Consider the following 26,010-nt stretch of genomic DNA (forward strand, 5'->3'; position numbering starts at 1 on the left):
GGCGGGATGAGGTAGGGTAAGGCGGGATGAGGTAAGGTAGGGTAAGGCGGGATGAGGTAGGGTAAGGCGGGATGAGGTAGGGTAGGGTAGGGTAAGGCGGGATGAGGTAAGGTAGGGTAGGGTAGGGTAAGGCGGGATGAGGTAAGGTAGGATGAGGTAAGGTAGGGTAGGGTAAGGCGGGATGAGGTAGGGTAGGGTAAGGCGGGATGAGGTAAGGTAGGGTAAGGCGGGATGAGGTAAGGTAGGGTAGGGTAAGGCGGGATGAGGTAGGGTAGGGTAAGGCGGGATGAGGTAGGGTAGGGTAAGGCGGGATGAGGTAAGGTAGGGTAGGGTAAGGCGGGATGAGGTAGGGTAGGGTAAGGCGGGATGAGGTAGGGTAGGGTAAGGCGGGATGAGGTAAGGTAGGGTAAGGCGGGATGAGGTAAGGTAGGGTAAGGCGGGATGAGGTAAGGTAGGGTAAGGCGGGATGAGGTAAGGTAGGGTAAGGCGGGATGAGGTAAGGTAGGGTAAGGCGGGATGAGGTAAGGTAGGGTAAGGCGGGATGAGGTAAGGCGGGATGAGGTAAGGCGGGATGAGGTAAGGTAGGGTAAGGCGGGATGAGGTAAGGTAGGGTAAGGCGGGATGAGGTAAGGTAGGGTAAGGCGGGATGAGGTAAGGTAGGGTAAGGCGGGATGAGGTAAGGTAGGGTAAGGCGGGATGAGGTAAGGTAGGGTAAGGCGGGATGAGGTAAGGTAGGGTAAGGCGGGATGAGGTAAGGTAGGGTAAGGCGGGATGAGGTAAGGTAGGGTAAGGCGGGATGAGGTAAGGTAGGGTAAGGCGGGATGGGATGAGGCAGTAGGGTAGGGCGAGGCGAGTTGGGATGAGGTAGTAGGGTAGGGCCAGGCGAGTTGGGATGAGGTAGTAGGGTAGGGCCAGGCGAGTTGGGATGAGGTAGGGTAGGGTAGGGTAGGGCGAGGCGAGTTGGGATGAGGTAGGGTAGGGCAAGGCGAGTTGGGATGAGGTAGGGTAGGGTAGGGCAAGGCGAGTTGGGATGAGGTAGGGTAGGGTAGGGCAAGGCGAGTTGGGATGAGGTAGGGTAGGGTAGGGCAAGGCGAGTTGGGATGAGGTAGGGTAGGGTAGGGTAGGGTAAGGCAAGGCGAGTTGGGATGAGGTAGGGTAGGGTAAGGCAAGGTGGGATAAATGGAGCCAGACCAAGATTGGTGCCAAGCGCAGCATCAATAGATCTAGGTGGGTCTGGGCCTGTTAATTTTTGTTACACCTATTTAAGTTGCCCTTGGGTACAAATAAGACACGTAGATCCACTGTACCGAGATGATAGTCTGGTAATGTCTTGGCAAGTTTATAACTGAATATCTTTTTAGCTTTATGTAGCATCTGAGTTCCTGAATCGGGGATTTCTGCATATATTGGCCAATCTCCTTAACCAAAAATGAAGTCATTCAGTGTCGGTGCCGCCCCCACCGTTGTCAGCCACACCATGCTGTGGAGGAGGAATGGCTCAGAGCATTAATTCTTCCACATGTCCTCCATATGTCTGACTGTTGGAGGCTCAGGGGGGGGGCCCATAAACAAGTAGGTAGGTGTTGACAGAAGAAGTAGTTGCTTCTCAGGAACATTAAGGTGGCTGGTGTGGAAGCACACGGCGCTTAATAAAGAAATTCTGAACCCCACCCATAGGGATAAATGTGATAATGGATGCAAAGATAAACGCTTCATTCATACAGACGTACTACAGGGTACACCTGTGCGAGTGCCATTTTTGCCCACACAGGTATGTACATGAGGGGTTCGTGCGTCCCCCGTGCTGACACTTGCGTTCCTTTTAGTTGGGATGCAGCGGCTGCTCGCAATTTGACATCTATGCGGACGCACAGCTCTGAATGTAGACTGTGTGCGTGTTGGGGACTGTGCACCCTCACAAATGTCTAATTTGGAGCAGCGGCTTTGCCTGTGCAGCCGCTGTGACTTGACAGGAATGGGACTACCTGCACGGGGATGCATGTAACGGCTGTACGGACAAACAAGGCCCTCACGCGGGGGTACGCTTTAGTACGCCCCATATGAAGGAAGTCAAAGGTCTCTGGCTGCATTGAAGTAGCCTATTGCAGTCACGTATTTCAATGCGTTTAAAAGGTTCTTTTTCTTTTACTGTCACTTTTAAGGCTCGGTTTCCACTTTTGCGACTGCAAAGTCACATGACAAGTCGTACCCCCTGATTTCCAATGGTTACGTTCATATCTGTGCGACTTCAAAGTAGTCCTTGCACTACTTTGGTCCCACTTTGATGCGACTTGAGGTCCAGGACCTCAATACGCTGGCATTGCTTCAAGTTGCATCAAAATCGGGGCAAATAATTGTGGTTAAATTTGCAGCAAAATCACGCGACTTTGGGGTTGCAGTAGTGGAAACGGAGCCTAAATGATAACTGTAAACAGGACAAATGGGGTGAATCTCCTCAAAGTGGGGGGGGGGGGGCACAGACAGCAATAAAAACCTGTGGGGGTCTAATCCCTTTCCATTCAAAACTTGAAAAAAAAAACCTTTAGCTTTTTTAGTTATACATTGAAGCGAAAGTTGGAAGTGCAATAACTTTTGTATTAATCATAACCTCATTGTCCCGACTAATCTGAATAAACCTTTATATGTGTTTGCTGCGGGTTACTGCACTGTTAAGAATACCCCATTCTGTATTGCGGTTTGTATGGCTGTGCTGTCACCATGGTAACTGCATCATTTTTTACCAGTTTACATCACCAATAATCACGTAGCATTGCAACGAGGATGTAACGGTCTCTTCTACCATTATAACTTACTATGTGTTCTGGTCTTATAATGGTAATTTGTCCTGATCTTTTATATTGCCCTGTCCCCGATCTGACAACCCAGGGTGACTTAGGGCATCAGGGTGGTTAGGGCATGATCATCAGCGTTTTCTGAAGGAAGCATCACCTGCGCTGAATTTCTAAACTTGTTGTAAAATGTTTTTTGTGTTATGGGACTGACCAGAAAAGGGGTGGAGTGTTATCTCCAAAAAAAAAAATGGGGAAACCCCCTACCCCTCCAGATCTCCGAACATGGAGATTAGAGTATGGGTAAGCATGTCCTACAATACACGTTTTTTATATAGTATGATAAAATTAATACATCTTTATTTGTACATTAAATTGTTTTAGTGTTAAAAACCTGGTCCATATCGACATGATAGAAATGCATAAAATACAGATGTAGAGCCTAGTGGGGCCAACGCGTTTTATTAAGATCCAGTGCTTCTTCAGGATCCACAAGCTCTCCTATATCAAGATATGGATACAATATCTACAATAAAAAGAAAATAATTACAAAATGTTGTACTACATAGTACAATTGTACATAAAAAAACACATTGTGGAGAGTTGCCAAGCCACAGGTGAATAAAAGGAAAAAAAAATGGCACCACCAAAAAAATAAAATAAAAAAAGTCAGATCATACCAATAAATGTTTTATTGGGTATTTTTAGGTGAGAGTATATGTCTGGTCTATGTACATATGTGTGTTTGCCCACCTCCCATTGGGGGGACATATACCAGACATATACTCTCACCTTAAAATACCTAATGATATACCTCTCCACAATGTGTGTTTTTATTTTTTTATGTACAGTTGTAATATGTAGTAGTGTGTTGTACTATTTTATTTATTTTTTTAACTGCTTTTTTGTTGGCGGACTTCAATAGCAGGAGCTCAGGTTACACACACAGCTGAATGAGTCAGAAGTGGGACATACACCACTTCCCCTGTGCTCTGCAGATTTCCTCTGCATATTCAGTTACACGCTGTCAAGTGAATACGGCTGCGCTGCAAGTGCCCCAGCTGCATGCACTTGCAGGGATGAAAGGGTTAAAGCAGTCATTGTATCGAATCCTCGCCGCCTGTCAAATGCTCTCTGAAGAGCGATTCGAACGCGAATTGCCCTACTGAGTCCACGGCTTGTGTGAACGAGCCGTAGATGAGAACGAAGAGTGGGTAAGATCTGTCCATCCTCCACAAAATCTGCAGCTCAGGTGATTCATTTGAGACCTACCTGGTGGTTAGCGCAGCACATGCGTGGTACCGCCATTCTGTGCTCTACTGCATGGCAAGGGTGAGTATTTTAGGGAATTTTTCCTACATCTCCATGCGATGATAGAAGCCTGAAGGTATACAAGTGTCTAAAAAGTTTGGTATATGGTTAGATATCTCAACAGCAACATGGGCCAGGTGCGTGCACATGGATATCCAGAGACACCTCGAGAAGCACCACCAATCGTGGAGTACACATGACCGTCTGGGTAAACCCGCTGTGGGCAGTTGAACATGGTCGGTGTTGGAGGTAGGGTCACAGTGCAATGAAGCAACGAGTGAAAAATCGAGTTCTGCTACAAATTCGGGAAGACGGAGACGCATGAAATGTTGGTGCAAGTGGATGGGACGGAAGCTGCGAGACGACTTGGGATAAGCCAAGTTCGGGTCGGCCACTGCCAAGAACCCCAGACATGAGTGTGTGCGAAAAAAAGCTGGAACGAGATCGGCAACTTGACTCTAGATTGAGGCCGGAGGAATTGGGCTTTAGCAAGGTCACGGTGTGCGCCATCGTCCGTGAAGATTATGTGCCGTACAAGCTGACCGATGAACAGAAAGCAAAACTGATGGAAACCTCTGGAGATACTATTACCATGTGTGACCAGGATCCATCCTTTCTGCCAACCATCGTCACTGGGGATGAGACCTGGTGCTACCATTTCTATCTGGAATCAAAGCGGCAATCAATGGAATGGCCTTCATTGTCTTCCCCACAACCCAAAAATAGTCTAAAATCAAATCAATGTTGATCGCCTTCTTCGACAATGATGGCATTTTCCATAAGGAGATCCAAGAACGTGTGACGGCGGTTCTGCAATCGATTCCTAAACGGGATAGTTTCCAGAAGCTTTGCTTCTCCATCGTCACTGGGGATGAGACCTGGTGCTACCAGTTCTATCTGGAATCCAAGCGGCAATCAATGGAATGGCCTTCATTGTCTTCCCCACAACCCAAAAATAGTCTAAAATCAAATCAATGTTGATCGCCTTCTTCGACAATGATAGCATCTTCCATAAGGAGATCCAAGAACGTGTGACGGCGGTTCTGCAATCGATTCCTAAACGGGATAGTTTCCAGAAGCTTTGCTTCTCCATCGTCACTGGGGATGAGACCTGGTGCTACCAGTTCTATCTGGAATCCAAGCGGCAATCAATGGAATGGCCTTCATTGTCTTCCCCACAACCCAAAAATAGTCTAAAATCAAATCAATGTTGATCGCCTTCTTCGACAATGATGGCATTTTCCATAAGGAGATCCAAGAACGTGTGACGGCGGTTCTGCAATCGATTCCTAAACGGGATAGTTTCCAGAAGCTTTGCGAACGTTGCCAAAAGTGTGCGGTGAAGGAAGCTGATTATTTTTAAGGCCAATAAAAGTTATTTGTATCTTCTGTTTTGGTTTTCTGATACCATTCCCCAAGCTTTTTAGCTGCACCTCGTATGTAACCGTCTATTAGGAATTTAGAAATGGCCCAGAAGCCGCAAGTGATGCTCAGACTCAAACCATCGGTCAGCCCGCGCCCACCATCTTTCAGCCCGGGCCCACCCTGACGTACTGATTTCTTATTCTCCATACCTTCAATGGCTATTTTCAAGGCCTGTGGTTCATGTTTATCTGTTAACAAAAGATTAATCAGACGCACAATAATAGAATGTGTGGCTCACCAGGAACATTACGCTTTGCCCAGGACTGCGAGGAGCCGATTATCATAAAAGCTGTTTTATTTTTCTCACTTTTTGATATATTACACCTCATTATTTGCTGGTCATGTAGCGAAGCCTTGGAAATGATTTACCAGCAATACGGCCATTACCTCAATCTTGGCACGGAGTCCTGAGATGACCCTCCAGCAATCTGATTTAAGAAGGTGGAAATCTCTGCAATCGATGAGAATTGAGTCAGAGAGAGGAAGGGAAGAATCTGTCATTACTGCTGCCTGCTCGGAATTTCATTGATGGAGTTTGTGGTACCGTCTTCTGTAGGTGATTAACGGCTTTAAAAGCGTTTTTCCTTGAGAATAAGGCCTCGTGGACACTGGTTGTTTCTATGCAGAAGTGAGCCTGATTTTTCAACCGCCAGCTTTAGTAAATAGACCCCTATGTGTGCATGGGCATTTAGAGGTTGAAAAAAGTCCAATCAGCTTCTAACCTCGGCTTGTTTAAATTAAAGGGGTTGTAAACCCTCAAGGTTGTTCACCTTAAAGCGGAGGTCCGCCAAATTTCTTTTCTTTCTTTTTTTTTTTTTTTTAAGTCAGCAGCTACAAATACTGCAGCTACTGACTTTTTTAAAATCAGGACACTTACCTGTCCAACGCGCCCACGATGTCTGCATCCGAGGCCAACCCGTCCCTCGGATGCTGCTGCCGCCATCTTAGGTGAGGGAATCAGGAAGTGAAGCTTTGCGGCCTCACTTCCTGGTTCCCTACTGCTCAATGCGCAACTCGCGCTGCACAATGTCACTGGTCCCTGCTGTCTTCTGGGACCCGTGTGTCTCCCAGAAGACAGCGGGGGGGCTCTGGACGTGGCATAGACTGCGGCAGATAATGTATGGGTCTATCTACTTTTCCAGCCACTCAGTGTCTGCCAATCCCTCCACTGGCTTCCGATTGCCCAGCAAATTAGTCGCACTATGAACAACAACTTGCAAAGCCATTTATAACTCTGCCCTGAGCTACATCGCCGATCTTGTCTCCCAAATATCACCACAACAGTCTTCTCTGCTCCTCTTGCTCTCGTCTCCTCCACCCATGCTCCATCTCCAGGACTTCTCCAGAGCTTCTCCCATCCTCTGGAACTCTGTCTCAATCTGTCTGGTTATCTCCTGCTCTGGCTGCCCTTTTTAGGCGCTTCCCTGAAGAGATTATCGAACCTCCATCTTACAACTGAACTTTTAACTCTACCATCAGCTCACCCCCCCAGTTATAACCTTTTTTTGCCACTTGCCTATCCTATTAGATTGTAAGCTCTTATGAGCAGGGCCCTCTTAACCCTCTTGTATTTTATTGTATTGTAATTATATTGTCTCCCTTTAGACTGTAAAGCGCTGAGCAAACTGTTAGCACTATATAAATCCTGTAGTAATTATTATTAACCCTTCATTTGACAGGTAAGGTTGCTTCGTATTTAGTCCTCCTCTTGGTTTTTGCTGTTTAACCCATTTGATGTAATAGTTTGCAAGAAAAGGCGTACCTGTGACCTGACTGGTCCTCTGAAGTCTGCTCAGACACTTCCTGGAGTGTCAATCTTCTGAGGGCCCCACCGCTCTCACTGTCCCTTCCCGCTCACCTATAGATTGCTACAGTGAGAGCTGCATGGGACCCAGGAGATTGACACTCCGGTAGCCATCAGTTTCCCTGAGGACTTTGGGGGCCCATTTTTCAACAATAGAGCAGCGTCAGAATAGACACCAGGAAAGAAAAGTGTGCAAGCTCTTATTTTCCAGGTTGCCTTTTGTGTAGCGTCTGGGTCGCTGTAATTTGATATATTCTAGGCATTGTATTTTTCCAGTTCTGGTAGGATGAAATATTCTACTCGCTATAAAGACTAAAACGATTTGTGGGGCAGTAAATTGATTAGGGAAATCCTTATGGACCCTGTGGAGAGCCTTTTTCCGTTCTCAAGGGAAGTAGAAATGTATGGTTGGAAAGTTTTTATTTTGTTTCTCTTGGTTATGATTCTTTTTACACGGTACCTGATAACCTGCAGTGTCTCCCTAGGGATGTCACTTGACCTTCCACACCTTCCAGTGACCGTGCATTGAAACCGACACTAAATTTTATTTTCTAGATCGAGAGAAGGAATATTGTTCCTCCCGGCCGAGCAGTCCCCGCCCTCAGAAAATCTCACCGAACGGTTCCAGTAGTAGTGTCGGAATGAGTAGCCGGAACAGTAGCCAGTCCAGTTCAGAAGGGATCTGTAAGACCGCTGGGGAGATGGTGTTTGTTTACGATACGGTGAAAGAAGGCGCTCGGAGCATACGCACCTCCGAGAGGGTCACGCTCATAGTCGACAACACCAGATTTGTTGTCGATCCGGCTATTTTCACGGCGCAGCCAAACACAATGTTGGGCAGGTTTGTAAACCCTTATTTTATGTCTGTTGCTGTCTTGTTAGGTCATTGTGTATCTTCTGCGCTTGGCAGTCTTCCTGTATTGCAATAACGACAATGACCCTAAAGAGGGATTCCATAAAGATTTTCAAAACATTAAGGGAAATACCAGGCATATTTTTTTTTTTCCATTATTAAATTTAAATATAATCAAATTTTATAAAGAAATTATAATACCTTAATAAACTTTTAATTAAACAAATTTATGAAACTGTTCAAATTTTGGCCCCACACCAACCTCACCACTAAGGATGAGCTCCGGCGTGTTCGCATAGAACACAGGCAGAGCCCCGCCAGGAAGTCGGCACCCGCGCTGCGCTAATCACAGCCAGGGAGACATTTCCCGATCTCTGCAGCCGAACATCGGACAATGTCTCCCTGGCTGTGATTAGCGCAGCGCGGGTGCCGACTTCCTGGCAGGCTCTGCACGTGTACTATGCGAACACGCCGGAGCTCATCCTTACTCGCCACACCAATACTTGCCTCTCCAGCAGCTCCTCTGAAATATGTGGTATTTTTCATTGGCTGAGGTAGGGGAAGGGTAGTGGGAAACTGCTGGAGAGTTGAGTATTGGGCCAGGGGGCTTTTCACCAGACCCAGAATGGGCAACTTGATAGCTGCCAGGTTTTCTTTAAAGAAAGCACCAATATAAACAGATGACAAGCCTGGAGGCCACTAAATGCCTAATATTTCCTTAAGAGACCGAAATCCCGCCTCTATGTGCTCCTCTAAGACTAGTTGTGATTATTAGGGGCCTGATATCAGGACTAACCCCACTCCCTGCCATACCCCTGTTTGCTCCTCTTGGCAATTGAGGAACATTGCTTGGGCAAGGGTATACACAGAGTAGACAGAAAGTCTCAGAACCAAAGAGGAGGGCCTTTTGTCTTACAAAGGTATAATGGGGCTCTTGTAGTATATGCACTTAACATAGGACTTTGTAGTTTAGTTACCCCAATTAACAGTCCAAATAACAGTGTGCTACAATATTAGAGCTCTTATACTTATTAAATCCCCAACAGCCCATGTGTTCTGGTGTATGTGGCAGGAGCACAGGCTTCTGACACTCCAGGAAGTGTCAAATACCAAATAAACTGACTAGGGGGGAGTATGACGTGAGCCGTAGGCGATGTGAGTATAAGTAATAAAATGAATGGCGCTGGAAAGATGGGTATGCCCTAATGGCTAATAAACAAAGTCCATGAATATAAACTCTATATAAAGGAGTATGTATAACTATGCAACATCAGTGGCAGCTCTCCCCATAGAGTTGAAGCAGTGACCCTGTGGGAAAAACAAAAAGGAACGACCAGGACACAAGACTAATTGTAGCGGGTAAAAACCAAATGGATTTTTTAAGTCCGTTGGCAACTTGCATAGATAGTGACCAAGTAGGCATATCTGTATATCTGGGGCAGAAGTATAAGAGTGTCCCGAGTTCATCTGGAGAAGGTCCCGAGAGGCTTGGGGCTCCTGAAGCTGGCGTTCCTGCCCAGGAGCCCCAAGTCTATCAGGACCTTCCCTAGATAACTTTGGGACACCTTTTATACATCTACCCCAGATAGCGAGCAAGTAGGTATATCTGGGGCAGATGTATAAGGGTGTCCCAACGTTATCTGGAGAAGGCCCCGAGAGGCTTGGGGCTCCTGGGGGGGGGACAGTCTCCAGATGAACTTTGGGGACAACCTTCTACTTCTGCCCCAGATATAAAGATATGCCTACTCGGACACTATCTGGGACAGATGTAGAGGGGTGTTCCCGTATTCATCTGGACAAGGTCCCCGAGAGGCTTGGGGCTCCTGAAACTGGCGTTCCTGTCCAGGAGCCTTAAGTCGATCAGGACCTTCCCTAGATAACTTTGGGACACCCTTATACATCTGCCCCAGATAGCGAGCCAGTAGGCATATTTTTATATCTGGGGCAGATGTATAAGGGTGTCCCAACGTTGTCTGGAGAAGCTCCCGAGAGGCTTGGGGCTCCTGGGGGGGGCCTTCTGCAGATAAACTCGGGGACACCCTGATAAATCTGCCCCAGATATATAGATATGCTTACTTGCTGCCAACTGACTTTCTCTTCTGTTCATGGACGGACACAGCGGCCTTTGACTGTAGGGTTATATCCGCTACTGTCAAAGGCTGCTGTGTCCGTCCATGAACTCAGAGAAATGGATTTTACGGTGAGTACAAAAACCCAATTTTTACCTGCTACACTTAGTCTGGCACCCCTGTGTGTTCCTTTTTGAGGTGAGTATAAGACCTCTTCTCTTGCCAGGAACTGTTTTTTGGCCAAAGGGTTCAGTTTACAAATGGTTTGACTCCTTTACTTTTATTTATCCATGAAATGAGCGCTTAGTCTCTGTGCGTTGTGTGCCCTGCGTGTCCTTCACACTGGTTGAAATCTGCTGCTCTCATTGTTCAGGATGTTTGGATCCGGCAGAGAACATAATTTCACTCGTCCCAATGACAAAGGAGAGTTTGAAGTGGCAGAAGGAATCAGCTCCACTGTGTTCCGGGCGATCCTGGTGAGATGTTTGGCCTTAGCAGCCTGGTCTGTTGTCGTCTTTTCCAGCACTCTTATAATCCCACCTCTGACTGGATCTCTTTCCATTCATCTGTCACTCTATAACACTCCTGCTGAGTCTGTCACTTTCTCAATGTCTGCATTTTACGTCACTAAATAACTGTCCATGGTTTTGACTTTTAAAATACCTTCATGTGTACATTTTTGTTTTTTAGTAGGTGCAGTTAGTTTTAAACATTTAAGTCCTGCCTACATGCAGGTACATTATATGGCCAGCTGTTTTTTGGCCCCTGACCATTGCCCCTTTATGAGCTTGTTCGATATCCTATTCACAAACCATTGCCATGGAATAGCACGCTTGCCAAATATAACAGCCTCTGCTTTTCTGGGAAGACTTTCTATAAGATTTTGGAGGGTGTCTATAGGAATTTGTGCCCATTTGTGAGGTCAGGTACTGATGAGAAGACCTGGCTCACAACTGGCTTTGAATTTCTTCCCAAACTTGTAGGATTGAGGTCAGGGTTCAATTTCCTCCACATCAAACCCAGTAACGCCATGTCCTTTTGGTTCTGGCTTTGTCCGTAGAGGTACGGTCATGCTGGAACAGAAAAGGCTTTTCACCAAACTTGCCACAGGGTTGGAAGAGTACAATTGTTCAAAATGTCTTTGTATGCTATAGCACCAACGATACCCTTCACTGAAAACACCTGAAGTCATCTAGAGGGGGTGTTCTACAATTGTCCATAAAAAGTGTGCTGGTTGTGCCTACATATTTTGGCTATATAGCATACCCACAGTGTCTGCTGTTACCCTAACTTCGGCAGAAAACCTTGTGTGTCTGATTTGGTTTTCCTTGGTTACCAAGGTCTTTACTTCCAGGCTATGCCCCTCTTGCCCTCTGTCCAATAACAGTGTCCTAATTGGTTGAAATTTTTTCATTGGACAGAGGAAATGGCAGTTGGCAATGGTTTAGCCAAGTAGTCAGGAATGGCAGTTGGCCATGGTTAAGTCAAGTAGTTGGGAGTGGTGATTGGTCATGGTTTAACCAAGTAGTTGGGAGTGGTGGTTGGCCATGGTTTAGCCAAGTAGTCAGGAATGGCAGTTGGCCATGGTTTAGCCAAGTAGTCAGGAATGGCAGTTGGTCATGGTTTAGCCAAGTAGTCAGGAATGGCAGTTGGCCATGGTTTAGCCAAGTAGTCAGGAATGGCAGTTGGCCATGGTTTAGCCAAGTAGTTGGGAGTGGTGGTTGGCTATGGTTTAGCCAAGTAGTTGGGAGTGGTGGTTGGCCATGGTTTAGCCAAGTAATCGGGAGTGGTGGTTTGCCATGGTTTAGCCAAGTAGTTGGGAGTGGTGGTTGGCTATGGTTTAGCCAAGTAGTTGGGAGTGGTGGTTGGCTATGGTTTAGCCAAGTAGTTGGGAGTGGTGGTTGGCTATGGTTTAGCCAAGTAGTTGGGAGTGGTGGTTGGCCATGGTTAGCCAAGTAATCGGGAGTGGTGGTTAGCCATGGTTTAGCCAAGTAGTCAGGAGTGGTGGTTAGCCATGGTTTAGCCAAGTAGTCGGGAGTGGTGGTTGGCAATGGTTTAGCCAAGTAGTCGGGAGTGGTGGTTGGCCATAGTTTATCCAAGTAGTCGGGAGTGGTGGTTGGCCATGGTTTATCCAAGTAGTCGGGAGTGGTGGTTGGCCATGGTTTAGCCAAGTAATGGCTTGGGAATGGGAATGGTGGCTGGCCATGGTTCAGCTTGGTAGTTTGGGAATGGCGGTTGGCCATGGTTCAGCCAAGTAATTGGCTGAACCATGGCCAACCGCCATTCCCAAACACTTGGCTGAACCATGGCCAACAGCCATTCCCAAACACTTGGCTGAACCATGGCCAACCGCCATTCCCAAACACTTGGCTGAACCATGGCCAACCGCCATTCCCAAACACTTGGCTGAACCATGGCCAACCGCCATTCCCAAACACTTGGCTGAACCATGGCCAACCGCCATTCCCAAACACTTGGCTGAACCATGGCCAACAGCCATTCCCAAATACTTGGCTGAACCATGGCCAACCGCCATTCCCAAACACTTGGCTGAACCATGGCCAACAGCCATTCCCAAATACTTGGCTGAACCATGGCCAACAGCCATTCCCAAATACTTGGCTGAACCATGGCCAACAGCCATTCCCAAATACTTGGCTGAACCATGGCCAACAGCCATTCCCAAATACTTGGCTGAACCATGGCCAACAGCCATTCCCAAATACTTGGCTGAACCATGGCCAACAGCCATTCCCAAATACTTGGCTGAACCATGGCCAACAGCCATTCCCAAATACTTGGCTGAACCATGGCCAACAGCCATTCCCAAATACTTGGCTGAACCATGGCCAACAGCCATTCCCAAATACTTGGCTGAACCATGGCCAACAGCCATTCCCAAATACTTGGCTGAACCATGGCCAACAGCCATTCCCAAATACTTGGCTGAACCATGGCCAACAGCCATTCCCAAATACTTGGCTGAACCATGGCCAACAGCCATTCCCAAATACTTGGCTGAACCATGGCCAACCGCCATTCCCAAACACTTGGCTGAACCATGGCCAACGCCATGAGCTCTTCTGCACGTTGATGCTCACTAATTAGCCCCTAATATATATATTTAATTATATAAAATGTGTCTAGGTCTGAGCACTTAAATAAAGAGCAGAGAGATTACTTTCAGCCGCTTCTCCTCCTTTCACTGTCCAATCGCCAGCTGGGGGCGGGGCAAGATCTGTAAATGTTAGTTAACTGCTGCAGAGAAAAATCAGGTCTCCAGCCTGACAAGTCTGTACTGTAAGGCTGAGCTGAATGGACAGGAAAGTTGATCCACTGGCAGGTAACACCTCACATATATACTGTATATTTTTCAGTTGTGTAGATTGTCAGTTGCCCAGTTCAGCTTTATTATACATTTCCATGTAGTAGATGAAATACAAATATTTCTAAGGTTTGGTGCATTTTCAAAAAACAAAAAAATTAAGAACTAGTGGAAAAGGCGCTGACCGCTTCTCGGCACCTGGCTATTTTATTATCATGTTTTTCGCTCTGAGGAAGGTGAAACTACATTTATGTTTTAGAAACCTTTTTGCTGCAATCATCATTCTTCCGGCAGTTCACAATCCGAGTTATTTTTTTTACTTATTATAAAGCTGCTGAGTCATAAACTGCTGCTTGACACAAGTATATTTGTGGTGCACTTTGAAGAAAAATTTAGATTTTTGTAGAGAGGCTCAGAATGTGGTGGAGCAGCTGTGTGTGTGTGTGTGTGTGTGTGTGTTTTTTTTTTTTTTTTATATATATATATATAGTCTAGGTCTGAGCACTTAGCTATGCTGGAGAGACTTCATTCCTGAGTCACTGAGCTCCGTTCCCTGACTGCTGATGCCAGCATCTCTTATTGCTGCAGTGATATGCTAATCAATATAGATGCTGCTTCTCTTTATTGTCCAATGCCTGTTCTATACGCACCGTCCTTGCTGCAAGGAACTGCCGTATCGCTGGAGACGTCTTCAGTACAGCAGGAACCCAGGGTAATGTAATTGGCTGGGCTGAAAAACACAAAGCTACTCCCCAATCCATTTTTGTTTTAACTGGGTAGCAAACGTGGTTCACTGATTAGCACTGCGGTGTTCTAGATTGGAGTTGGGACGTTCTGACCTGGATCACCTTCTGCTTGGAGTTTTTGTATATTATCCCCCTCCTGGTGCCTTCCACAGTCTGAGAAGTACTGGTAGATAGGCCTTCAGTCTGATTAGCCGGAGATGTTCGTGTCCATAAAACTTATAGGGCTCATTCACACCAGTAAGCTTCTATTAAAGTGGCTGTTAGCCCAGGTTCATACTGACTGCGCGCAATTTTATTCCCGCATGTCAGTCCCGATTTTAGAGACATCTGTGCGGGGTTCTGCACAGATGTCAATGGAACTCTCACCTGAAATCTCCAGAAACTACTTTTGAGAATAGTTGCGGCGTCGCACCGTTTCGGACGATTCAATTGCCGCCAATTTGACATGTCAAATCGCATCAGGGCTAAACCTCAGACATGAAATATGAACAAAGCATATCCCTCTATAGTATTTACTTTTCCTCAATCCATAGCACTAATGCCGCGTACACACGATCGGAAATTCTGATGAAAAAAGTCTCTAAGCTTTATTTAGATTTATGCATGGCAGCATATGTCTATACGTTCGTGTGTCCCGGAATGTGCTATGCTGTGCAAAAATGCGACATGTCTTATATATATTTTTCAGCACACCCCAACGATACAGGTTAGTGTGCAGTAAAGCAGTAGGACATAAGGCAAATTGCCTTGTCCATACATTGGGACTGCATTGGGCAATGCTGGCCATTGGGGCCGGTATGTGCAAGCTCTTAGAATGACCCCATAGTTCAGCTGATAGAGAAATGAACAGTGAAGCACCATCTGTGTAGCACTCTTAAGCAACAACAGAAAGTAATTAAAGCATAAAGATGACCCCCCCCCCAAAGCTTGGACAAACAAGACAGCGGTAGCAGCTCCCATGGCTTATTAGACAGGTTCTCTTTAAATTTGTCTCTTAGTTTAACAGTTCATGTCCAGAGGAAGGCAGCTGCCGCTGTATCACCCGAGGGGGGGGATTAAAATATCCCTCCGTCGCCAACAGTGGCCGTTGGCTTAATTCCCGGAATCGGATGAGTCCTCATCTACATTTACACCTCCCCCCCCCCGAGCTCCTGTGATACCACGGTGGGATCCGGTGAGTGCTTGGAAAGGGTTTACCACAAGATTCCAATTGGTGTTTTTGTGCTGGGCTCGCTTTTCAACGCCGTGAGCTCTTCTGCACGTTGATGCTCACTAATTAGCCGCTAATCGTGTTGTTGATGTTTCTGAGTATGGATGATGGGCTGTTCAGTCATTTCTCCCACATGGCCACAGGACACAACCTGGAGTCATTCTGCACTCCCCGGGCCACAGCCTCCGTGGGATGATATCTATGGCTAAATCCAGCAGGACTGACTTGAGTGGTAGATTCGCAAGAGCTGCAAATCCTTTGCTTCCAGACATCTGCTGTGTCAGTGTATGTCTAGTAAATGACGGGCAGTGCTTAAAGTGGACCTTCCGTCATATTTTTGAGAAGGTGGGTAAGAGAGTCCTGGAAGTGGGTGGGGGGAGGTGAGGGAGCCAGAACTGAGGAGAAGGTGGGTAAGAGGGGGAGAGTCCTGGAAGTGGGTGGGGGGTAATGGAAGCTAGAGTTGAGAAGGTGGGTAAGGGGGGAAGAGTCCTGGCAGGGGGAGGGGACCAGAGTTGGTGGAGAATAAGGTGAGTAAGGGGGAGCGGGTTCTGAAAGGGAGAGTTGTGGAAGGGGGAGAGATGTGGAAACCTAGTTAAGGGGGGTCAGAGTTGAGAAGTAGGTGGGTAAGGGGGAGAGGGTCCTGGAGGGGGGGGGGGGACCAGAGTTGAGAAGTAGGTGGGTAAGGGGGAGAGGGTCCTGGAGGGGGGGGACCAGAATTGAGAAGGTGGGTAAGGGGAAGAGAGTTCTGGAAAGGGGGGAGGGGGGTGAGGGAACCAGAGTTGAGAAGAATGTTGGTAAGGGGGAGAGAGTTCCGGAAGGGGTGTGAGGGAATTTGAGTAGAGAAGGTGGGCAAGGGGGAGATAGTTGAGGGGACCAGAGTTGAGAAGAAGGTGGGTAAGGGGGAGAGAGTCCGAGAAGGGGTGTGAGGGAACCAGAGTTGAGAAGAAGGTGGGTAAGGGAGAGTCATGGAGGGGGTGTGAGGGGACCAGAGTGGAGAAGAACGTGGGTAAGGGGGAGAGAGTCCCGGAAGGGGTGTAAGGGAATTGGAGTAGAGAAGGTGGGCAAGGGGGAGATAGTTGAGGGGACCAGAGTTGAGAAGAAGGTGGGTAAGGAAGAGTCATGGAGGGGGTGTGAGGGGACCAGAGTTCAGAAGAAGGTGGGTAAGGGGGGGAGCGAGTTCTGGAAGGGGGGGTGAGAATCGGACTTGTAGCGCCGATGTGGAGGGGTGAGAACTCTGTACAGGAAGTGGTGCTGAGAATGATGATTGCGACAATAATAGGTGTGATTTAATTTAATATTTTTAATGCCTCAAGTTGCGACTGCATCCTTATGTTCTGATCTGTCACTTCATCGCCCATCCGTCTCACTTTTTATTCTTTTGTGTCTTCTTATTTTAAATTTTTTGCAGATTTTTTTAATTTTTTATTTTTTTTAATTGAATCTTTGTAATTTCATAAGGATTACTACAAGACGGGGATAATTCGTTGCCCAGACGGAATATCCATCCCAGAGCTCAGAGAGGCCTGTGACTATCTGTGTATCTCCTTTGAATATAGCACTATCAAATGTAGAGACCTCAGTAAGTATGCGGCAGACAGGGGGCGCTCACAGTCTTCTGTACTAACAACATTACTTAACTTGGTACTAACCTGTGGTGTGACGGTGCAGAGAAGTGATGCAGTCACCAGCCATTGTGCCCCTCCTTCTCCTTCTTCTGTGCATGTAGATCTTTTCTCTCTCTCTACAGTTTTATACCTCGCATGTCTGACTTTCCTCCCTTTACTCCGGGTGACAGTCGGTGGGGGAGGGGAGGGGGGGGAGTATTTTGGAAGCTGTCATCAGCATGTAGAAACTAGTATGCCTTCTTTTGGTGCTTTAATATATTTTTTTTTCCCAGAACTTCTGTATAGTTCACTGTACATAAAGTGGAGATTGTTTCTATCTGTCTGAAAATGGACAACAAACAACTAAAACTGTGATTAAAATAGAATAGTACAGCATTAGAAACAATGTTTCTAATTTTGTTATTAATGTTGGTAATTTACACATAATATACACAAGAGATACTTTGGTGGCAAATTGATATTTTGTTATGCAATCTATTAGAGCAGTGGTCTCCAAACTTTAGCCCAGGGGCCAGCTGTGGCCCTTTGTTTGCCTGTCTCTGACCCTTGGGGGCACTATTTCACCAACTGACACCAATGAGGGGCCATCGTTCCTCCCGCTGACGCCACCCGAGGGGGGGGCACTACTTCTCCCGCTGACGCCACCCGAGGGGGGGGCACTACTTCTCCCGCTGACGCCACCCGAGGGGGGGGCACTACTTCTCCCGCTGACGCCACCCGAGGGGGGGGCACTACTTCTCCCGCTGACGCCACCCGAGGGGGGGGCACTACTTCTCCCGCTGACGCCACCCGAGGGGGGGGGGCACTACTTCTCCCGCTGACGCCACCCGAGGGGGGGGGCACTACTTCTCCCGCTGACGCCACCCGAGGGGGGGGGGCACTACTTCTCCCGCTGACGCCACCCGAGGGGGGGGGGCACTACTTCTGATGCCACCCGACGGGCCATCATTCCTCCCACTGACGCCACCCGACGGGGGGGGGGGGCACTACTTCTCCCGCTGACGCCACCGATTGGGGGGCGGCTCTATCCTTCCCGCTGACACCGACGGCACGTGGTTTGATCCCACAGGCCCTTTGCTGAGGTTTGGAGACCTCTGTATTAGAAAGCTGTGCTGTACTATGAATATTTTTATCCCAGTTTCAGGATAGTCATCGGGCACCTGCTGACCAGAATTTCATGTCTACAACTTTTTCTCCATTAGTCTGCTCGCTGATCTCTGCTACTCTCCGTTTCTTTTCCCATTTTTTCAGGTGCTCTGATGCACGAGCTGTCCAATGACGGGGCCCGAAGGCAGTTTGAGTTTTATCTGGAGGAGATGATCCTTCCGCTGATGGTGGCCAGCGCTCAGAGCGGGGAGCGGGAGTGCCATATTGTGGTTCTGACGGATGACGACGTGGTGGACTGGGATGAAGAGTACCCTCCGCAGATGGGAGAAGAGTATTCTCAGAGTACGTCCGACCTTCTCTTCTATGTCCTGCTGTTATGCTCTCTATATCAGAGAAAAAATAAATATCTCTCCTGATTGATAACTTTCATTTTTTCTTTTCAGTCATTTACAGCACCAAGTTGTACCGATTCTTTAAGTACATTGAGAACCGAGACGTGGCCAAGTCTGTCCTGAAGGAGCGAGGTCTCAAGAAAATCCGGCTGGGGATCGAAGGTGAGATCTTCCACACGGTGGGAACCTCCATGTCAACAACCAATCAAAAGCAGAGATTGCGCCCACAGAAACAAGTATATGGGCAACGCCTGCTTTTTTTTTTTTTTTACTTAACTAGTCCCAAAATACCCCCTTCTGCCTCCTAAGGCTGCATTCACACCTAGGCGTACAAAATCGCGGCGTTTTGTCCCGCGAATTGCGGCGACAAATTGCAGCGTTTTGTACCGCGATTTGCGGCGACAAAACACCGCGATTGTGAATGCAGCCTCACCCCCTCTATGGAGATGGTTCACATCTCCTATGCCGAACGCCGAAAGCCGCCTGAAAAAAAGGTCCGGGACTTTTTTTCAGGCGGCTTTCGGCGTTCGGCATAGGAGATGTGAACCATCTCCATAGAGGGCAATGTGTTTTCATCCCTCAAGCGTCTCGGGGCTGCTGCGGCGTCACACTACAGGCGACAAAACGCCTAGGTGTGAATGGGGGCTAACACCTACGGTGTGTGAAAAAGATGTGTATACTTACCTATTTTCAAGTTATGGGATTCGGCTCACCTGTTACAGTCAGCGGTGGCTGCAGGGGAGAAGATAAGGCCCTCGACAACGGCTGAAAATTCCAGGAGTGGTGAGGTCAACCACAGGCTCCCATGTCCCAGCCATTGTCGGTGCTCCATCTTATCCCCTGCAGCCACTGCAGACTGACACAAGGCAGCCAGATCACTTGATTGGACCTGAAAATAAGAATCTACATAATTTTTTTTTTTTTTTTACACAGGTTAGTCGGCATAGATCAGGAGTATTGCATTTTCTATTGAAGGAGGTCTCATCAGTAACATTTTTTTCCAGCAGGGGTCTGAATCATGTTTGTGTAATGACTCGGGTCCTTCACATCACAGTCCTCCCTCTGTTCCCATCACAATCCCCTTCTTATATTGGTGTCTTCAGTCCTCCTTCACAGCGGTATCCTCTGCCCCAATTTTACACCACCCCCCCCCTACAATAGTGCCCTCTGCCCCTCTTCACATCACAGCCCCTGCATCTTTATGCCCCTTCCTCCATTAAAATCACAGCCCCCTGCATCTTTGTGCCCCTTCCCCCATTCGAATCGCAGCCCCCTGCACCTGTGTGCTCCCTCCCTCCTTCATTCATTCATTCATTCATTCATTCATTCATTCATTCATATATATATATATTATGTATATATGTGTGTACGACTGTGTGTCCCAAGCGTGTCGAGATCCTACAGGGTAAATGACAGCACCAGCCAGGAAGATACTGGCTGAAAAAAGGGCCTAGAGGCGATTCAGTTCGCATGTGTATCGCTATACAAGTCACTCACTCATATCATAGCCCCCTGCACCTCTGTGCTCCCTCCTCCATTCAAACCACCGTTCTCTGCACCTCTGTGCTCCCTCCTCTATTCAAATCACAGCCCCCTGCACCTCTGTGCTCCCTCCTCCATTCAAATCACAGCCCCCTGCATCTTTGTGCCCCTTCCTACATTCAAATCGCAGCTCTGTGCTCCCTCCTTCATTCAAATCACAGCCCCCTGCATCTTTGTGCCCCTTCCTACATTCAAATCGCAGCTCTCTGCTCCCTCCTTCATTCAAATCACAGCCCCCTGCATCTTTGTGCTCCCTCCTCCATTCAAATCACAGATCCCTGCAGCTCTGTGCTCCCTCCTCCCATTCATATCAGAGCTACCTACACTTCTGTGCTCCCTCCTCCATTCAAATCACAGCCGCCTGCATCTTTGTGCCCCTTCCCCCATTCGAATCACAGCCCCCCGCACCTCTGCTCCCTTCTCCTCCATTTTAGTTAGGTTTAAATTTTACTTTAACAGAAAGTGACATAGAAACTAGATTTCTGGCAGGATCAACAAGAATTCCTCTGTACTTGCTGAAAGAGCAGCCACTACCTCTAAGGACTGGGTTTGGGGTGTTGGCTTTTGGAAGCTTTTAATCGAAGCTGCCTGGTTGGACGCACCCGAATGCTTTTGTTTCTCATTTTTGTGTTTTATTCCTCCCTTCTAGGTTACCCGACATACAAGGAGAAGGTGAAGAAGAGGCCTGGAGGGCGGCCTGAGGTCATCTACAACTATGTCCAGCGGCCCTTCATCCGGATGTCCTGGGAGAAGGAGGAAGGGAAGAGCAGACACGTGGACTTTCAGTGCGTCAAAAGCAAATCCATCACAAACCTGGCCGCGGCGGCCGCCGACATCCCCCAGGACCAGCTGGTGGTCATGCACCCGACGCCGCAAGTAGATGAACTGGACATCCTGCCCAATCAACCCACACCGGGTAACAATGACACCGACCCAGACGGGCAGAACTCCACGTTATAAATACAGGGGGGGACCATGCCGCCGCCGTCTCTGCTGGCCAGTCGTTGGGGCCCCTTAACATCCAAAGGAGACCTGGAATCGTGGCATCGCAGGAGGTAAATGTGTCGCCGGGAACCACCAACGCTTTCTCTACAATCATTGCAACGGGAGGGCAGGAGCGGAGAGGTCCATGCTGTCACCGATGAACCGTTTTTTGGTTGTGCCGTGTGGGATTTTTTTTATTTTTATTTTTTCCAAGACCAAGGAATGAGGTTTCCGGCCGTGTACCGTGTTACCGTGGCTTTGTGATGTCGGCTGTCTCTTCACTCCCCCCTCCCCCCCCTCTTCTTCCTATCATGTTGTAACAGAAACTCTCTAACACTTAGTGGAGGAGATGAGCTTCCTCCCTTCGAGGGGTACACCCCCTCCCCCCCCCGTTTTATTTTTATGGTAGTGGCACTTTATGGATGGTTTCCGATGGTGTTTTTGTAAAGTTTATTTTATAGTAAATTAGTACTAAACTTTAAAAAGGTGCGTCTATAAAAAAAATTGTACAAGTTTGGGTGTAATCCCCTCTAAACGTATCGGTTGAGCACAATGGACTTTTTTTTTTTATATATATATAATATATATATATATATATAAATATTACACCACGAGGAGTGTTTTCACAGGCTGCGCTCAGAACCCCTCACAGACGACGTCTTGTGTTTTTTTTTTTTTTTCTTCTGTTTTTTTACTTTGCGAATCCGCTCTGCGGACAAATGTACCGAACTTTTGCCTGTAGGGGCTTCAAGCAATGCCTTACACCACACAATCTTTCCGGGGAGAAGTTTACCAATAGAATTGTTTATTATATTAAATGATTGTATGTTTTGCATTCAAATAAAAAAAAGTCATTCTTTTAAAAAATAAGGTGGAAGATTCTTTCTCAGGGAAGACGAGGTGAGAATATTTATGTTTTTTTTTGTATTTTTTTTAGGACGTTCAGAGAAACAGATACTTTATAAGTTCATAGTCACTCCTCCTAAATGCATGGCGCAGTACTGGGGGGGGGGGGGGGGGAGAGAGAGGGGAGAATCACAAGATTGGCAGGCTGGCTGGCTGGATCACATACATGTATGTCACCCAGACTGTTCCAGGTTAGGGAGCGCACATGTGCACGCCCCCTGCTAATCCACGCAGCAGGATTTTGTCAGCAGGTCCCAGGCAGTGTGTCTGTTGGCGGCCCTCCCCCCAGGCAGTGTGTCTGTCGGCGGCCCTCCCCCCAGGCAGTGTGTCTGTCGGCGGCCCTCCCCCCAGAGGGCGGTGTGTCTGTCGGCGGCCCTCCCCCCAGAGGGCGGTGTGTCTGTCGGCGGCCCTCCCCCCAGAGGGCGGTGTGTCTGTCGGCGGCCCTCCCCCCAGAGGGCGGTGTGTCTGTCGGCGGCCCTCCCCCCAGAGGGCGGTGTGTCTGTCGGCGGCCCTCCCCCCAGAGGGCGGTGTGTCTGTCGGCGGCCCTCCCCCCAGAGGGCGGTGTGTCTGTCGGCGGCCCTCCCCCCAGAGGGCGGTGTGTCTGTCGGCGGCCCTCCCCCCAGAGGGCGGTGTGTCTGTCGGCGGCCCTCCCCCCAGAGGGCGGTGTGTCTGTCGGCGGCCCTCCCCCCAGAGGGCGGTGTGTCTGTCGGCGGCCCTCCCCCCAGAGGGCGGTGTGTCTGTCGGCGGCCCTCCCCCCAGAGGGCGGTGTGTCTGTCGGCGGCCCTCCCCCCAGAGGGCGGTGTGTCTGTCGGCGGCCCTCCCCCCAGAGGGCGGTGTGTCTGTCGCATGCAGTGGGCTGGCTCTTGGGTGGAGTTATTCAAATATCAAAATTCCCTGACAGGTGGGTGTGACTGTGGGGGGGGAGGGGGGAGATGCCTTGCATTTTCCTTCATTAGTGCAAGGTGTTCTTTAAATTGGACATGGTTGAGATTGTGCCATCAACGCCTCTCCACCTCATCCAATTGGAGAATGCATTGCATTAAGTCAGAGTGAGATGAGATTAAGAGATGCCTGTGGTGATTGACACCCGGTGTACCCTATGCAGCAGGACAACCACTCAGCATTTAGTTGAGGGGAAAAAAGGATGGACTGCCCACACTCCAAAAAAACATTAGGTTGTCTTTAATGTAAAAAAATGGGAAAATACACTACAAAAACCAGCAGAAAACGGGAATAACAGCCTACGCGTTTGACACTACAGATCAGTGCTTCCTCACAGGCAGTGGCGCCTGCTCGCTGCTGATCCCCCCCCCCCCCTACGAGTGTCTTCACAGACAGCCCGACACCGCGCTCCTCACATGCAGCGGAACGGGCTGGCTGGCAGGCTTCAGTATGCTGCCCCCCCTAAAAGTGCCGCCTGGTACCACCCGGTCCCATCATAGGGCCGGCCCTGATTCTAGTCTGTATCTCCCCAAGGTAATACATAAAACCTGGCCTGTTAGTAGGTCCTGAGGAGTGTTGATGACCACTGGTCTACAGTAATTTACATATGCGCCCCCCCTAATTGTACAGTAATGCACATAGGCAACGTATTTGTACGCCAGTTGAATCATACCTTCAGATGATTGGACGCTGGGCAGCTTTTGAGGATACACCCCCTCCTGGGGAACCTCCCCTATAACCTTACCCCACTATGAGTCTCTGAAGGTAATGGACCTCTTCTCCTTCATGGACACACCAAATCATATATATATTATTTTTTTATATATATCTTCTGATCTCCAATCTGCTCTCGTTGGCCTTCTGTCTACACCAGGGGGTCTCAAACTGGCGGCTCTCCAGTTGGCCGCCCCCCGCCTGTAGAATTAGTTTAATACAAAATTTATGTGAAAGAGCAGGAAAGATGGGGGGGGGGGGGTTTAACTTACCATGCAACAGTGGCTGTTCGTCCATAGAGGGCGCTGGAGCGCCGCCCGCCACTGAGTCTAATAACATACATTCGTGCATTGCATGAATGTATGTTATTGTTGCCAGCTGCCGCTGGTCTATTCAGAGATGGCCGGAACTTGAGCGCCGGCCACCTGAATAACGGCAGCTGGTTGGCTGTGCGGAAGTGCCTATATAGGCTTTCCGAGTACAGCCCTCGGCTCCTGGATGTCTTATTCTCGGGACGTACGGGGAGTGCGTTACTTGGATAAGACTGACGGCCGTCTCAGCCAATCAGGTTCCCCTATTCTGGTTATCGGTAACCTGATTGGCTGAAGCGTCACCAAGGCAGGAGAAGACATCATCGAGGGACATGGAAGGAGTAAGGCAAGTGCATTTTACAGGGCACAGTGGCATCAATTAAAGGGCACAGTGGCTGCATTTGATGGGCCCAGTGAGGCTGCAATTTTTTTTTTTTTCCGTTTGCGCCCCCCCAAAAAATTTTGAGCACCAGCCGCCACTGCCATGCAAGTCCTTTATTTGGAGGAGTACAATACAGGGACACAGTATGAATATTCAGGTACACCGGGCTATGCTGCCACCTTAAAGGCAGAACTACATTGCATCTGAGCACCACAAACGCGATTTAATTCATTTTTAATATGCAAAGCACACACACACCTCCATTCATGTTTCCATACTTTATTTAGCTGATAAGTCTCTTTGGGAAAAAAAAGAAATAAAAAACACCCATCTTGAGTAAGGGAAGATGATTCATGCAGCATTGACTTCCTGGAATCCATTTGCCTTTAGATCAGGCATGTAGGCAGGAGGTGTGCTTAGAACCCCTCCCAAAGACGTCCTGGGATAAATTACATCATCTTGGCCTAGGCCTGGAAACCAGGAAGTAACTGAAATGTTAAAAAAAAAAAAAAGTTTAAAAACAAAAAAGCAAAGAAAGTATATCCAAGGATTAAAAACAGTCAATGTCGATTGAGACAGAGTGAAGTTCTGCTTTATGGAGATTGGCCAAAACAGAGCTAAGGACAGCCCCTTGTATATAACCCCCTCCCACTTCTGGTGTGTCAACACAGGCCTGGGGGAACGCCCAAGAAAAAAAAAAGCCTACTTACCGAGCAGCTCACAGACAGCCGATTAACCCGTCTAACAGTATGTGTTAAAAACAGGGGTTTTGTCCCCCGCACGCATTTGCAAACGCATGCGTGAACCACGTCACGGCACCCTGGAATCAGTGGTCCTAACTAGGGTTGTCCCGATACTAGTATCGGGACCGATTCCGAGTATTTGCGGGAGTACTTGTACTCCCACAAATACCCCCGATACTGAAATAGAATACTTGCACCCCCGCCGCGGCTTGGTTAATACGGGCGGGGAAAATTACAGCTTTCATTTGAATAGCTGTAGTGTTTCCCGCCGCGTATAGACACTCCCCCTTGCTCGGGTGAACTGTCCAATCCCGCCGCGTATAGACACTCCCCCTTGCTCGGGTGAACTGTCCAATCCTGAGCAAGGGGGAGTGTATATATGCAGCGCGGCGCGAAAGACTACAGCTATTCAAATGAAAGCTGTAATGTTCCCCGCCCGTATTAACCAAGCGCCGGCGTGGCAGCATGTACGGTAAGGGGGACATGGCTGCATATATTGGGGGGGGGGGGGTACATGGCTGGATATGGGGGGGGGGGCATGGCTGCATTTGGGGACACATTTAAAAAAAAAAGTATCGGTATCGGCGAGTACTTGGAAAAAAAGTATCGGTACTTGTACTGGGTCCTAAAAGTGGTATCGGGACAACCCTAGTCCTAACACTAAACTATGAGTGTCCCCACAATGGAGGCGCATGCTGGTGTGTAAGGAACAGTAGGAGGAGTTCATAAGATCATAAACCTGAATTATAAGCTGACAAATGCACTTACCGTGTTTCCCCCAAAAATAAGCCCGGGTCTTATATTCATTTTGGCAACAAAAGACACAGTAG

At 48.3% G+C, this 26,010-nt stretch overlaps 2 protein-coding genes across 5 annotated transcripts in view; one reads left to right on the forward strand and one right to left on the reverse strand.

The window, feature by feature from the left end:
- Positions 1-22,049, forward strand: part of BTBD10 (BTB domain containing 10) — a 73,594-nt gene extending 51,545 nt beyond the window's left edge. For all 4 annotated transcript variants that reach the window (XM_040327928.1, XM_040327930.1, XM_040327931.1 and 1 more), the window contains 6 exons: positions 7,885-8,170; positions 10,625-10,727; positions 16,991-17,111; positions 18,409-18,606; positions 18,708-18,818; positions 20,848-22,049. In XM_040327928.1, the coding sequence (XP_040183862.1) occupies positions 7,885-8,170; positions 10,625-10,727; positions 16,991-17,111; positions 18,409-18,606; positions 18,708-18,818; positions 20,848-21,158 (1,130 nt within the window). In that variant the 3' untranslated portion in view covers positions 21,159-22,049. The remainder of the gene's footprint in view (positions 1-7,884; positions 8,171-10,624; positions 10,728-16,990; positions 17,112-18,408; positions 18,607-18,707; positions 18,819-20,847) is intronic.
- Positions 22,050-24,654: 2,605 nt separating this feature from the next.
- ARNTL (aryl hydrocarbon receptor nuclear translocator like) overlaps positions 24,655-26,010 on the reverse strand; it is a 48,327-nt gene continuing 46,971 nt past the window's right edge. The window contains exon 19 of the mRNA XM_040327933.1: positions 24,655-24,925. Within this exon, the coding sequence (XP_040183867.1) occupies positions 24,789-24,925 (137 nt within the window). The 3' untranslated portion in view covers positions 24,655-24,788. The remainder of the gene's footprint in view (positions 24,926-26,010) is intronic.

The sequence above is a fragment of the Rana temporaria genome, chromosome 11 (genome assembly GCF_905171775.1).
Source record: "Rana temporaria chromosome 11, aRanTem1.1, whole genome shotgun sequence".
NCBI classification, from domain to species: Eukaryota; Metazoa; Chordata; class Amphibia; order Anura; family Ranidae; genus Rana; species Rana temporaria.